Raw genomic sequence first — 14,286 nt, 5'->3', positions numbered from 1 at the left:
TTGAACAGCAGGAGGAAGCGTGGACTTCCGTTGCGTCTTAACAGGGTAGGGTTAGAGGATGAATGGGTGACTAGGGAACTGACAGAGCTGACCATTATATGGTGAAACACTGGCAATCACTCTATTGCCGGACGGTTGGTGTGGCACACTTGTTCGAGGCTGTACAAGAGGTACGTGTCGATGAGGAAGAACTGGCAGGATCCCACTGAACGATACAAAATCTTTTCCAGCAACCAGCTATATCACGTTAGTGGTAATGTCTTGCACCAATGTTTTGGTTAAATCTCATTGCTAGCAAAAACTTACACTGAGGTGACAAAAGTCATGGGATAGCGATATGCACATATTCCGATGGTGGAAGTATTGCGTACACAATGTATAAAATGGCTTTGTATTGGTGGAATTGTCATTTATATTCAGGTAATTCACGTGAGAAAGTTTCCGACGTGATCTCAGCCGCACGACGCGAACTAGTAGACTCTGAACGCGGAATGGTAGTTGGAGCTAGACGCACAGGGCATTTCACTTCGTAATTCGTTAGAGAATTCAATATTCCGAGATACATTGTGTGAAGAGGGTGCTGAGAATACCAGATCTCAGGTATTAACTCTCACCACGGACAACGCATTGACCGACGGTTTTTACTTAACGATCTAGAGCAATGGTGTTTGGATAGAGTTGTCAGTGCTAACAGACAAGCAACACTGAGTGGAATACCCGCAAAAATCAACGTGGGATGTACGATAACGTATCAGTTAGGACAGTGTGGTTAAATTTGACGTTAATGGGCCATGGCAGCAGACGACCGATGCGGGTGATCTTGGCCTGTAGTGCCTCTCAAGGGCTCGTGACCATATCGGCTGGACCACGAAACCACAGACCCAGGTCATGCAAGCCGTTGGTGGCTGCGTAATGCTGTGGGCTGTGTTTGCATGAAATGGACTTAGCAACTGACTGGAAATGGTTATTTTCGGCTAGGTGGAGACCATCTGCTGCCAGTCATGTACTTCGTGTTTCCAAACAACGTCGGAATTTTTATGGGTGACATTTCGCAATGCCAACGGGCCACAATTATTCGTGATTGATTTGAAGAACATTCTGGCAATTCTATCAAATGATTTGGCCAGCCAGTCTCCCGACATGATCCGAACAAACATTTAAGGGACATAATCGAGAGGTTAGTTCGTGCAGGAAGTCCTGGACTGGCAACGCTTTCTCAGTTACGGACAGCTATAAAGGCAGCATGCCTCAATATGCAGGGGACTTCCAACGATTTCTTGAATCCATGCCACGTCGGGTTGCCGCACTACGCCGGACAAAAGGAGGTCCGACACGATGTTAGGAGGTATCCCATGACGTTTGTCACCGCAGTGTATTTGCATACAAACAGATAAAAAGGAATACATCGACTTACAAATGAAACATTAGGTATCGTTTTTGGGCAAATATATTTCTTATATACTGGAGCTGTACAAGTTTTAGTGAATTACTATTGGTTTTAAGAACTGTAAAAATAATCTTGTCTGCTGTTTCTTTGAAGAGGTAGCTGCTACTACTCGAGTTCTTCGACGTCGTTCTCGTCGGACTCTGGAGGTGGTGGAGGAGGCCTGCCTCCCCCGCGGGGTCCTCCGCGGTGGTGTGGGGGCGGTGGCCCCCAGTGGCCCCCCATGGGGCCTGGGGGACCGTGGGGGCGGCTCGTCAGCATCTGCCGCCGCCGCATCCAGTCGCCGGGCTCTGACCCGTCCACCTCCACGAAGCTGGCGTAGCTCGCCATGTTACCCTGCGGCCAAGAGCAGAAACCTCCCAACGTCTGCAGAGTGACTGGGGTGGCTGCCGCCTTCCAGCATTCAAACACATATCTTCATCTACAGTAGCGACAATAAGTATTTTGACAAACACATTTTCGCTTGCGTCGTCCGCTTCCCTGCCCAGCCGGTCCGTCTTGGCTCATTGTACAGCTGCACACATCCATATAAACATATCCGACAGGAGTCAGTGCAGTGGCAGTAAGTACAACAGTGACAGTGTTGTTGTGGTCGGTCAAAAGGAATTTTTGACACTGGTTTCTTGTCGGAAAACGAATGCCTAGGCCAGTATTACGTCGAATACCTTTGGTTTACATTAGTTTTTGTTTTGTGTCTTCGCAGTTCGCAATGTGCCGAATGTCAAAGAGAATTCAGTAGACCTCAAAACTGCGGTAATCGATCCCCTACAGCGATGCAAGTCTCAGGCAGATTGTGAGTGTTTGGAATGAGGAGAAGCGGTTAACAGGTACCACAAATCATAAACGAATACCGGGTAGGTCCAGCACAGTCACACTCCGGACGAAGAATCTCATAAGGATGATGTCAAAGAGCGACTCAAAGAAGACTGCTGTTGATATAAACAGAGAACTGCGTGAATTCCGCAACGTGGAAATATCGAACAGTACGGTAAAACAAATCCTCCCATAATCTAATCTTCATGGCTGCCGCCCAAGCAAAAAGTCATTAATATTAGCAAATAACAGGAAAGCTTGACTTGAGTTTTCCAGAGCTCATAATGGCGACGGTACTCACGCCTCTAGAGAACACCGCACCAGAAGCGATAAGCCGCGGTCGGAACACTCGTAGCGCAGCCACTGTATGTGTTGGTAGTATGAACTATGCTGAGGTCCGCTAGGGGCCGTAGCCGCCAACCTACGGGCATAACACATGTGGATAGCGACTCGTCGATGCCTCGTTAAATACAGGAGCACTGAGCTACGGAGCACAATTCTCCTAGTGTGCCGTGTCGCGTACGGTCTCCATTTACCGCCGAGTCTGCAAGCTGCAATTTTCGTCCGTAGTCTCCAAGACTTAAGCTCTGTAGTTATCGTAGGCCAGCTCTGGACTCTGCGTTAGCATCATTTAAAAGCACAGTGATAGGAATTTAATATTTTAGAGGACCTGTAACAATTTGAAAGGTCTATATGTGCTGTACATTTCACAGGAAGAAGATTTGAGCTGAGTATTTCTTCATGTTTAACAAAAATCATTTTCTTACTGTTTGTTGGGAGTATTTCTGATTCAAGATAACGCACACCGTCCTCCAGCATTTCCAACACTGTACACATCTACAGTGGTCGCACGTGCGATGAACGTCTGATTCGTATTCTTCCGACGGGACCCGATATGTTCGAAGACCATCCGACGCAAGAAACGCTGTCCAGTACCAAGTAACCACTGTTAAGCATGGTGACGGGAACGCCGTGGTGTAGGGATACTTCTCCCATTCAGGTGTCGTCCTTCTGGTGCCTACTGAAGGCATTATGGATCGTTTCAATTGTTGTGAAATCTTGAATACACTGATGTTGTCCCATGCCAAAGATAAAATAGGACATGCCGGAAATTTCAGCACAACAATTATCCTAAGCACCTTTTGCTAATGTCAAAGACTTTTTGAAAAGGATAAGAGTAAACCATAGCCCAGATCTGTCGGGTTCGACATGTGTGGGAGGAAGTCGGTCGAACGCTAAGGCAACGAAAATTCTCCAGCCGAGACTAATTATTGTAATCTGAGCTTAAAGTATAGCAGAAAATCCCCCTGCATTGTTTGGCTGCTTTCATTGTCTCCATACCATTACGCTGAGCGGCTGTAATTATAGCGGAAGTTTATGCAGCCTGGTAGCAATGGCTGTGTACACTGATTTGAGTTCCACAAGTCTATTAAGCTGTAACATGAATTTTGTCAAACTACAGAAGTTTTGTGAGTCTGCCTGTGATATTTCCAGTTACGAAACACAATGTTCCATGTTTTGTTACATCAATGCAGTTAGCGTTGTAAATCAAGTGACATAACAGTTATAAAGATTTTTCTTTGAATAAGTTGTTTTCTCATGAAAAGTGTAATTGTAAAAATACTTACTGTCGCTACTTTATATCTACATTAGTACAGAGTATATGTAAAGTAAACATTTCGATCAGGTCCCCATTTAATTGGCTTCAGTTTTAATCATGGCTCTCTACCTTTACAAGAAAGAAAATACTACTGTGGCACATTACTGTACACTTGGATCCGCTGTAGGGGGCGCTCCTGGTGTCATTCTAACATTTGGATGCAATACCGTAAGTTATCTCTCCACTGAGGTATCACTTCTTTCATACACTGTGAGATCATCTCGTAAGCCTAGACAAGACCTTACAATTCAGTATAATTTTCTTTTCTTTCAGTCTACGATCACAGAACTTGGTCCTTAGAATACCGGTTTCGGTCAGAAATGTCCATCTTGATATCTGCACCAAAACACGTAAAACCCAAATACAAATAGTGGGCAGTCTATTTCTTAAAGCAATTAAATATGCCACAATGAAAAGTATTACTTTGAGAAATGTGGAAAAATGTGCTTAAATGTGAAGAGGTATACCTGTTTTAAAACATGTCCTAATACTATGGAGCCATAGTAGTATCATCAAAAAAATACACACAAAATCAGCTTAGCACAGTAGCATATATCTAAAATATGAGGTGAAGTAAGCCACTTTGCCAGAAGTCATATTATTCATAACAAAACACGTTTGTCATAAGTTCGTAAGCTGTCGTGTCTGTAGGCCTGCATGTATTCGTCAATTATAAAATTTTACAAATGCAGTGAAATGAAAGAGTACAATATGTAAAAACTGTACTGGGCTTGTAGGGTGTATAAGTAAATACAAGAAATTAAGAACACTAACAAATTCAAATTTTAAAATTATTAAAAACGGAATGGTTAAGTGACAATATGTGTTTATGAGACACCCTTGCAATTGCTGCATCTTTACAGTTTACGTAGCAGGTGCATTCAGTATATGCAGGATGGGGCATCGATACGTCTTGCTACTGATGTAAGACGACATGTAAAGCGTCAACATGGCCCCAGATGGATAGGTCGAACAGGTCCTGTACCTTGACCTCTGGATTTTTCTGTCCAGTGTCATCTCAAAAGTGAAGCACACTCATGGATAACTTTGAAGGATTGGAGCATTGAATTGTGTACTCTCAGAAGCTGCGATGTAATCGTAACATGTGCTCCAGGAAGTGTCGAATAAATTTCTTTTATTTCCGTATACGGTCAAAAAACTCTTTGGTCCTTACACTACCGCTCTCAGTCAGCGTTGACCACCCTGAGATCTGTAGCAAAGCATGGGAAAAAGAAATACAAGAAGTGGACAAACGAGTCCTAAAAGAATAAAATGTTCCATAACTGAAAAACTTACTTTAATATATGTGGAAAAATGAGGTTCAAATATGACATATACTTTTTGAAAACAAGTCCTAATATGAGAGCGTGCTGTGAAGAAATGCCTCCGAATTTTTAACGTGGTAGCTGTTAAAGCTTTTTAAACAAAACGAACTTTATTAACATTCGACATTTTTATGTACATGTGAGACGATCCTTAGTCTCAACAGTGTATGTTTTAGTAATAAACTTTCCCGAACAAAGAACTTTATGACGCCACTGCGCTCCACTTGACCCTTTTGAACAGAATATTCGCAAACTGAAGTAACGCACTCAATGGGGTCACACTTGCCGGGCGTAATTATGTAACATATACCAATGTAACACAAACAAAATTTGATTGATGTCAGTGCCATCTCTGTGCGAGGATGAGAACTCTCCTCATCACCGTCGCACACAGCCGTCGGAGTCTTTGGCAATCCAGGTGTTGGAGTGCTGGAGACCGTTACATGTTCCTGTTTTTCGAATGCATGGATAGCGAGAAGTAGTTGCTCATTGTGGAGCATATGTCACGCATCTTAGGTGGAAGTGGTTGTAGTCTGATATCAGGGGTACTTCTGGCAACAGACTTCCGCACGTAGTTCGTGGTACATCAGAGGTATGGAAATGGTGGTGCGCTTAATGGCACTTCTACGTGTAGCCTTAGTCCAGTAGTGTGCCAGCACACGAAAACAAATTGTGTAGACCATCATGGCTCTGGGGATGACTCGTCTGTCAACCCATATCGACGTCATAATTCGTGGTCACCTGTAGACATTAAGACACGTTTCATTGCCTTTAGTCCAAGTATGCCTCGGACGGAGTGGTATTACACCACACAGGAAATCAAACAGTGCTGTCAGTGGCATAATAATATTACACGAATCTGACCTTATGTCGCATTTCTCACAAACATTGTCTGTTTTCCCAACTATTGCTGGACTTGACGCAAACCAAATCGTTAATAATTCCACCAGCACTATGTGAGCAATGGAATCCGGACATAAAAATATTTAAAAATTGTTTTCAATTCAAGTGTGAAAAATGACATTTTTGTAGTCTATTTTTATGAGTTAACATACACAGAGCACTTAGTAAGTAATGCAACACATTTTGTTCTCGTTCAGTTTCGGTTGAAAAAAATGCAGAATTTCTTGTAGTGCATGGTGAAATTTTCCCGCTTCAGCCCCTATACTTTCATGAAGTTTCGATAGGTGATGACGCTATACGTAGCCTTCAAAATGGCATCGGTAACGGATGAGTGTTTCAAGCAGAGAGCTGTCATTGAGTTTCTTTTGGGGGAAAAACCAGAGCATCACAGATATTCACAGGCGCTTGCAGAATGTCTACGGAGACCTGGTAGTGAACAAAAGCACGGTGAGTCATTGGGCGAGGTGTCTGTCATCATTGTAACGAGGTCAAGCAGAGCTATCCGATCTCCCGCGTACCGGCAGGCCACACGTAGCTGTGATTCCCGCAATGTTCGAACGTGCGGCCACTGTCATTCGAGGTGATCGACGGGTAACAATCAAAAACCTCGCTGCTCAACTGAATATCTCTGTCGAAAGTGCTGACACACTCGTCCACCAGTTGAGTTACTCAAATGTGTATGAGGCCTGGGTTCCTCGCACCCTAACAGAAGACATAAGGAGCGACGAGGGACAATCTGTACGGGGCTGCTTGCGTGTTAAGAGGCTGATCGTGACAATTTTTTGTCTAACATCAGCAGAGGCGGTGAAACTTGGGTTCATCAGTTCGACCGCAATCTAAATGGCAGTCCTTGGAGTGGCAGATACAGTCATGGTGCCGGTCTTCTGGGACTCTATATGGGTTATTCTGTTTGATGTCGTCCATCGTGTCGCATCGATCAACTCTGAAGTGTATTGTGGTACCCTCAGGAAACTGAATAAACGGCTTCAGTGTGTTCGTCATCACAAAAATGCAAACGAATTCCACCTTTTCCATGGCAACGCAAGGCCTCACACAGATCTCACACCCGAGAGGAACTCACAAAACTTCATTGGACGGTTCTTCCTCATCCACTCTAGAGCCCCGATTTTGCGCCATCCGACTTCCATCTGTTTGGTCCAGGAAGAATGCGCTTCTCGGGAAGCAACACGAAAATGATTGGGAAGTTATTGATGTGTCAAGACGGTGGCTCTGACGTCGGCCAGTAGAGTGGGGATACCATGCGGGTATACTGACCTTCCCAGTAAGGGTGCATTGAACGTAGATTATATTGAAAAATATGGATTTGTAGCCAAAAGAGTGGAGAATCACATGGTGTGTTGGAATCCCGAATAAAACTAATCTGCTTTCAGAAAAAAATTTGTCGCATAGATATTGAACGCCCTTCGTATTCTGCACTATTTCATGTGTAGAACAGATGTAACGAGAGTAATTAAACACGAGCTATATAAAAAACAACAAAATTAAAATGCTAAATAAAAGCTTGTTACTTACGTTGGAAATTAAATCAGAGACGCACTTGAACTGGTTGTAGACTGTATCACAGTCAGGATTCTCTTCTGCAACAGAAATAAACATTAGTTTTAAGGAACATTTGAAATCATAACTGCTGACGGACATATGGTACCGCCTTTCCAAAAATTTTAGTTTATGTATCGTCAATTTTTTGTTGTTGTACATGCGTGCTGCGTCATATATTGTGTATTATGTCCAGCACACTAGTTAGGATGTTCACTTTGATGCATAGCTAATGATCCTGCCTTCGTATAAGAGTACGAAATCTGAAAAAATGGTTTAGTGTCGTTGTGTTCCCCTAATGCTGATTTATGACTTTGAGACATCAGTATTTAAAGAATTCATAACAGGATATTTCAAAGCAAGCCAGTGATCTTCCGAAAGAGTCACTTGTGCTGAGATTTACGCAAACAGAGTGAAAGAGGGCAGGGATCATACTGCCTTTTACATAGGTCTGTAGCATCCTGGATAGTAAGCTACATCAAATCTGCAGTAAGATGTCTAAGATTCCACGCGCAAAGTTGAAACGTGAACACAAGAGAAAGTTCTTATTATATCACTGAGACGAGGATTTTATATGAAACATACGTCAACCAAGTCAAGGACTTCAGACTTTTACTCACACCCAGAGATACAGGTACGCACACTACGTCTTCGTATTTTCGTATAGGATATGCTGACACAGAAACTAACGAAAAATATCGACAAGGTTACCCTTAGATGTATGGCGTATGCTGGAAATACACTGTTGGCCACCGTAAATGCAACACCCTGAAGGAAGCATCCGAATCAAGTGAAATTTACACCATGGGTTTGCAGCGATGAGATATGCAACTGATTAGAATTTCAGCGCAGACGCACATCACGCGCGCCTGTGGCGCCACCTCATAGCGCCATTTAAGGTGGCGATTTCGACTAGTGTACGTTCGGCACGTGTGTTTACCTTGTGGTTGTTTCACAAGACAATCAGTTATGCCTCGTAGACAACAGCGAACATCGTTTGATCAAGTATCCGAGTTCGACAGAGGAAGGATAGTGGCTTACCGAGATTGTGGATTATCATACAGAGAAATCGCTAGTCGTGTTGGACGAAACCAAACAACTGTAATGCGGATATGTGACCGTTGGATGCAGGAGGGTACGATGGACCGACGTGGTCGATCGCATTCACCTCGGTGCACCACTGCACGTGCTGATAGGCAAATTGTGCGCATGGCAGTGACGGATCGCTCAGTGACGTCCCGATCCATAGCACAGCACATTGCGTCTGTAACGCGTCATCCAGTGTCTGCGCGTACCATTCGACGGCGTTTACAGCAGAGTGGTCTGTCCGCAAGACGTCCATTGCTTCGTCTACCATTGATGCAGAACCACAGACGTCTCCGTCGCCAATGGTGTGATGACAGACGGATTTGCATGGCAGAATGGAATGACGTTGTCTTTACTGACGAGGCACGCATCTGTCTGCAGCACCACGATAGTCGGATTCGAGTGTGGAGACAACGTGGAGAGAGGATGCTGGACAGCTGCATTATGCACTGCCACACTGGTCTTGCACCGGGTATTGTGGTATGGGGCGGTATTGGATATTACTCTCGCACGTCTATAGTACGCATTGCCGGTACTTTAAATAACCGGCGCTACATATCCGAGGTGCTGGAGCCAGTTGTCCTTCCTTACCTTCAGGGCTCGGCCACAGCCATATTTCAACAGGATAATGCGCGACCACACGTGGCACGCATTGTCCAAAGGTTCTTCGTCAATAACCAGATTGAAGTGCTTCCCTGGCCGGCTCGCTCTCCGCTTCTTTCGCCGATAGAAAACATGTGGTCCATGGTTGCTCAACGAGTGACCCAGATTACATCCCCAGCTGCCACACCAGATGATCTTTGGCAACGTGTGGAAGCTGCTTGGGCTGCTGTACCCCAGGAACACATCCAACGTCTCTTTGACTCAATGCCGAGACGTGTGGCAGCGGTGATCTCCAACAATGGCGGCTACTCTGGCTACTGATTCTGGCAGGAACCACATGTCACAGACGTCTGTAAACGTAATCATTTGATACTTGGTCAACATGTTATCTACAAAATAAATTTTGTTGTGCTACCTCTTGTCTTTCTTGGTGTTGCATTTACGGTGACCAGCAGTGTAGTTCCATCTCCTCCCTCTCCCCCACAAACATTTCCAACTAATCACCCCACACAAACAGTGCTGCGACAAAAATGGTCACAGTTCTTGCAGTATGAATCTGAAGTTCTTGCCAGATAAGCAGTGTAATGTTTCACACCATTCAGGTAAAGAAAAGCGGAGTACGAAAATATGAAAACCCGAAGCTCTCTCTCTACGAATATGTGCTAAATTTTCGTGAATGGAGTGCACTCTCCAACCAATGACCAGATGAGAGGAAACGGTGATTTTGACAGGACAGACGTATAAGTAAAATGGTCCGCTGAAGATGTCTTTAACAGAATAGGTGAAACGTGTCTGAAACATAAGAATTAAATTGCAGCAATATAAAGGCGTATGAACTTATGAAACGACTCATTGGAACTAACAACGACATGATATACTTAATGATTGCTGTATAATGCATATATCAATTAAGAGAATAATATACTGGTGCCAACAATTCACAAACATGTGAGGTATCTGCTGATACTTTGAAGAAGCCCCACAGTGTTGTCAACTGGCGCGCGGAGTGCAGGCAAAGTAACATGGCCCACACCTTTGTAGACAGTATTGTATGGGGGTGGGGGGTGGGAGGGAGGCAACAGTAGTGCTGGGGACTCCATTGTAAACGACCGGCACAGAATAAGTGGGGTACAGTTTCGACAGTTGAATTTGATTCACAAAATTATGTCTTGAATGACTTGATAGCAGAGCTACCAGAACTGCAAGCGATCATATTAACAGGTTAAGTTAGTATACCAATAATTTGATGAATATAGATGTTTGAAATCAATAGTTTGCCACTACAGTACGTAAAAAGATTTAAAACATGTCTGCTTGGTTCAGCGACCGTTTCTAAAGTAGAATTGAAACAAATGAGCCCTCGGTCATAATTATTTAAGTCTTATTGATCAGGTTTCAACACTTCTAAGAGTGCCTTCATCAGAATTAAACAATTAAAATGGCCTATAACATAGTTACAAATTTATAGGAAAAGACGTTTTTTATGCAAAAAGTGTAAGCGCTGACTAACAATAAAAGACAGAAACACTACTTACATGTCACATATAGAATAATTAACAGACCAGAAGGGCTTTAGTCACAAAATATATAAAAAAGGAAAGCGCGAATGCGAGCCACTATGGGCTGCTAGTACCTGTACAGCCACAGGTTTTTTTTATATATTTTGCGACTAAAGCCCTTCTGATCTGTTAATTATTCTATAAGTGATATGTAAGTACTGTCTCTATCTTTCATTGTGTGTCAGTACTTACACTTTTTATAGATAAAAAATATCTTTTCCAATAAATTTGTAGCTATGTTATAGGCCATTCTAATTGTCTAATTGTGATGAAGGCACCCTTAGAAGTGCTGAAACCTGGTCAATAAGATTTAAATAATTGTGATCGAGGGCTCATTTGTTTCAATTCTACCTAAAAACAAATTTTGTTAATATTTGCATACATTTCTTCTGTTGCTACCTCACTTATGCTGTGTGTGCGTGCGTGTGTGTGTGTGTGTGTGTGTGTGTGTGTGTGTGTGTGTGTGTGTTCAGAATCCAGCACACAATACATGAAGACAATACGTTGATGAGACCAATTATCATTTTCAAGAGTGCTCCCACATATCATACTGCAAAGTTTGCACACAAATAACTCAACATTCCAAATTGGGGTACAACAGAAGTAACAGAAGTATAAAAATTTATTAGAATTAATGCAAAAGTAAAAGATGTATGTATCCTATCTACTGCAAAACTGATATCTTTCGGTGTGAAAGACACAAACGCTTGAGTCCTACCTGGTGACAACAACTAACATCAAAAGAGAAAAGATAGGAAACCCATAAATTTCAAAAATCTCCATAGTAGAACTGATAAAAATCGTAAAAATAATCACTGAGCAAATCGACTGACAATTTAAGAATTCATTATGTTTACAAATGGAGGAGCTCCCAATGAGCAGCTCAATCTCATACACGCTAGCAGATATCCTAATGAATCACTTTGAAACCGAAATTTTTGAAGAAATAATACAAACAGATATGTAGACAATATCATATGCCTCAAAGAGAAACCTCAAGAATATATAATCAATTAATACAGGCAGATAAATGACTTACACTACAACTTTCAGTTCACCAGAGAAGTAGAAACAGAAGAAACAGTACACTTCCTTGAACTCAAAATCGCAAAGTCTAACACTAGACACAGCTTAAAAATGTTTATTCACAGACAAGTAGTTTCGGACAAGTGATGACTTTAATGTCAGATTAACATTACAGCAATTCGGAGAAGGTTTCTTGAGTCAGTTACGTAGTTGCCTACAATCCGTAACATCTGCCACATACACACATGTCTGTTGCCTTAAGTATTCATAGTCAGCTCTCGAATAGATGTACCATTCCAGTGAAGAGCATCCTACCTGGTCAAAGTCGTACCACAAGCTCAATGTAGTGTTAATCTGTGACTTGAAAATGGTTTGTCTGTTAATAACTATTGATTACAGCAGTTTTTGTGGTTCTATAACGTCATTTCTTAAATGCATTGAAGCTTTGTACCACTTTTAATCCCACATTCCCTAGCCTGAGAGAACTGATTAAATGATGAATTATAGTGCAATGAAAACATAAAAGCCTTTGTGGCCAGGGGAAAAAAGGAACCAGACAATCTTTTACCATGAGTTTTTAAAACATTTAGGGTATAGTGGTGAAATGATCCAGTGTTCAGTTTTTGACAGGCTGTCCACTGGGCCCTCTTACCACTAAATCTGTGTGTGTGTATGTGGGGGGGATTGGTAGTTGCTACAATCATAAAAATGGTTCAAATGGCTCTGAGCACTATGGGACGTAACTTCTGAGGTCATCAGTCCCCTAGAACTTAGAACTACTTAAACCTAACTAACCTAGGGACATCACACACATCCATGCCCAAGGCAGGATTCGAACCTGCTACAATCATATAAATCCTCAACAAGACAAACCAATTGGAAACTCATTGACATCATTAATGGCCAAAACTTTTGAAAAATGATAACTGCAGAACTCAATTCCATCCTTGAATCTTGAAACTCAGGAAACCCTAGAAGAGGAGCAAGCAGGTTTCATAGATAACATGCCCACATCAAACTCAGTTCTGAAACTAATACAAAACGTCAAATCAGGATTCAATAAAAAGCAGAGCTCATTACAAGGATTTGTTGTTCCTCAAGTAGCACATTATGTCTTGTGGAACAGCAAGCTTACGGTCCCTGGTCAAATTAATGAGATCACATAAGATAATTCATGAAATGACGTAATATTATGTAATTTCAAAGGGAAAAAGATTTTTAGAAAGACTTTAAGTATTTTTTAAGACTATTTGCATGCTTTCAGAAGGATATTTCATGAAACAGTTGTTTGATTTTGTCGTTGTTGGATTGCTGATATCATTTGGTTTTCTAGAAAAAAATACATATACCCAACGCTTTCTGTTGTCACCTACAATTATCAAAAATTAAACAGTAAATTGGCTCTAAATAAATATTTTTATTCATGGCATGTACGAAAAGTAGTTTTAGTTTATTTGAACCCTTTCTGAGCACGATTGTTGTTTTTAAATTGTAAATTAATATTTGAGGAAACCTAATCCAATTATTGTATATGTTCAGACATGGGATTAGCTACAGACCTTTCATCAACAAAATAGGGACTTGCTAAATGGCTCTTGACTGAAACTAATGTCTCTCAACGAGAAATAATAAAAAAATGCAGAATTTCTAAAAATTGATTTGTTGATTATAATAATAAGTTGCATAGCATGCATAGCATGCGCCACTTGCAAAATATAGTATTGGAAGATAGCACGGCAACAAATAGCGCCATCAGAAAGAAACTTGAAGATGCAGAAGCTTCCATCTCTATCAGTACAGTTCACAGATTACTGTCTGACTTGACCTACAAGAGTTGCAGAACAGTTTGTAAACCTAGGTAAAACAGCAGGATGATGAATCAACGATTCGATGGACAAAGAAGTACAGGAACTTCATTGTGGATGTCTCGAGCTCAGTAAGTTTTTTTTTTTAATATTTTGTCTTTCTCTTATAAAAAAATATTCCATTTTCGTTTCACATCATAACAATTTGTCATACTGGTATGCTACAGTGACAAGACAAAGTCAACTAGGAGAAAGCCTTCAGAAAAGTACAGTGATAATTGTGTCCTAAAGAATACCGAGCATCCAATCTAAGTCACAATTTGGTCTGTAATTTGTAGTAAGGTACTGGGAGGGCTACATAGTTTAAGGAGCATTGAGACTGTAGCTGTACAACGTTCTACTAACGCGTCTGCTTCAGTTACTTCGAAACTGCTTCAACAAACAAGTAAAATCAGTATTCATGCAAGATGAGTTTCCTGAAGAGTAAAAATGCACCTCTACTGGA

At 41.8% G+C, this 14,286-nt stretch overlaps 1 protein-coding gene across 1 annotated transcript in view; it reads right to left on the bottom strand.

Annotated features, from left to right (window-relative positions):
- Positions 1-1,434: 1,434 nt before the first annotated feature.
- The window catches only part of LOC124798545, a 48,034-nt gene continuing 35,182 nt past the window's right edge, over positions 1,435-14,286 (bottom strand). Inside the window, exons 6-7 of the mRNA XM_047261996.1 lie at positions 7,679-7,743; positions 1,435-1,780 (exon numbers count right to left, since the gene is read on the bottom strand). Of these exons, the coding sequence (XP_047117952.1) occupies positions 1,553-1,780; positions 7,679-7,743 (293 nt within the window). The 3' untranslated portion in view covers positions 1,435-1,552. The remainder of the gene's footprint in view (positions 1,781-7,678; positions 7,744-14,286) is intronic.

This window comes from Schistocerca piceifrons, chromosome 5 (assembly GCF_021461385.2).
Source record: "Schistocerca piceifrons isolate TAMUIC-IGC-003096 chromosome 5, iqSchPice1.1, whole genome shotgun sequence".
NCBI classification, from domain to species: Eukaryota; Metazoa; Arthropoda; class Insecta; order Orthoptera; family Acrididae; genus Schistocerca; species Schistocerca piceifrons.
The sequence above is the reverse complement of the archived record's forward strand: the minus strand, read 5'-3'. Positions and strand labels throughout refer to the sequence as shown.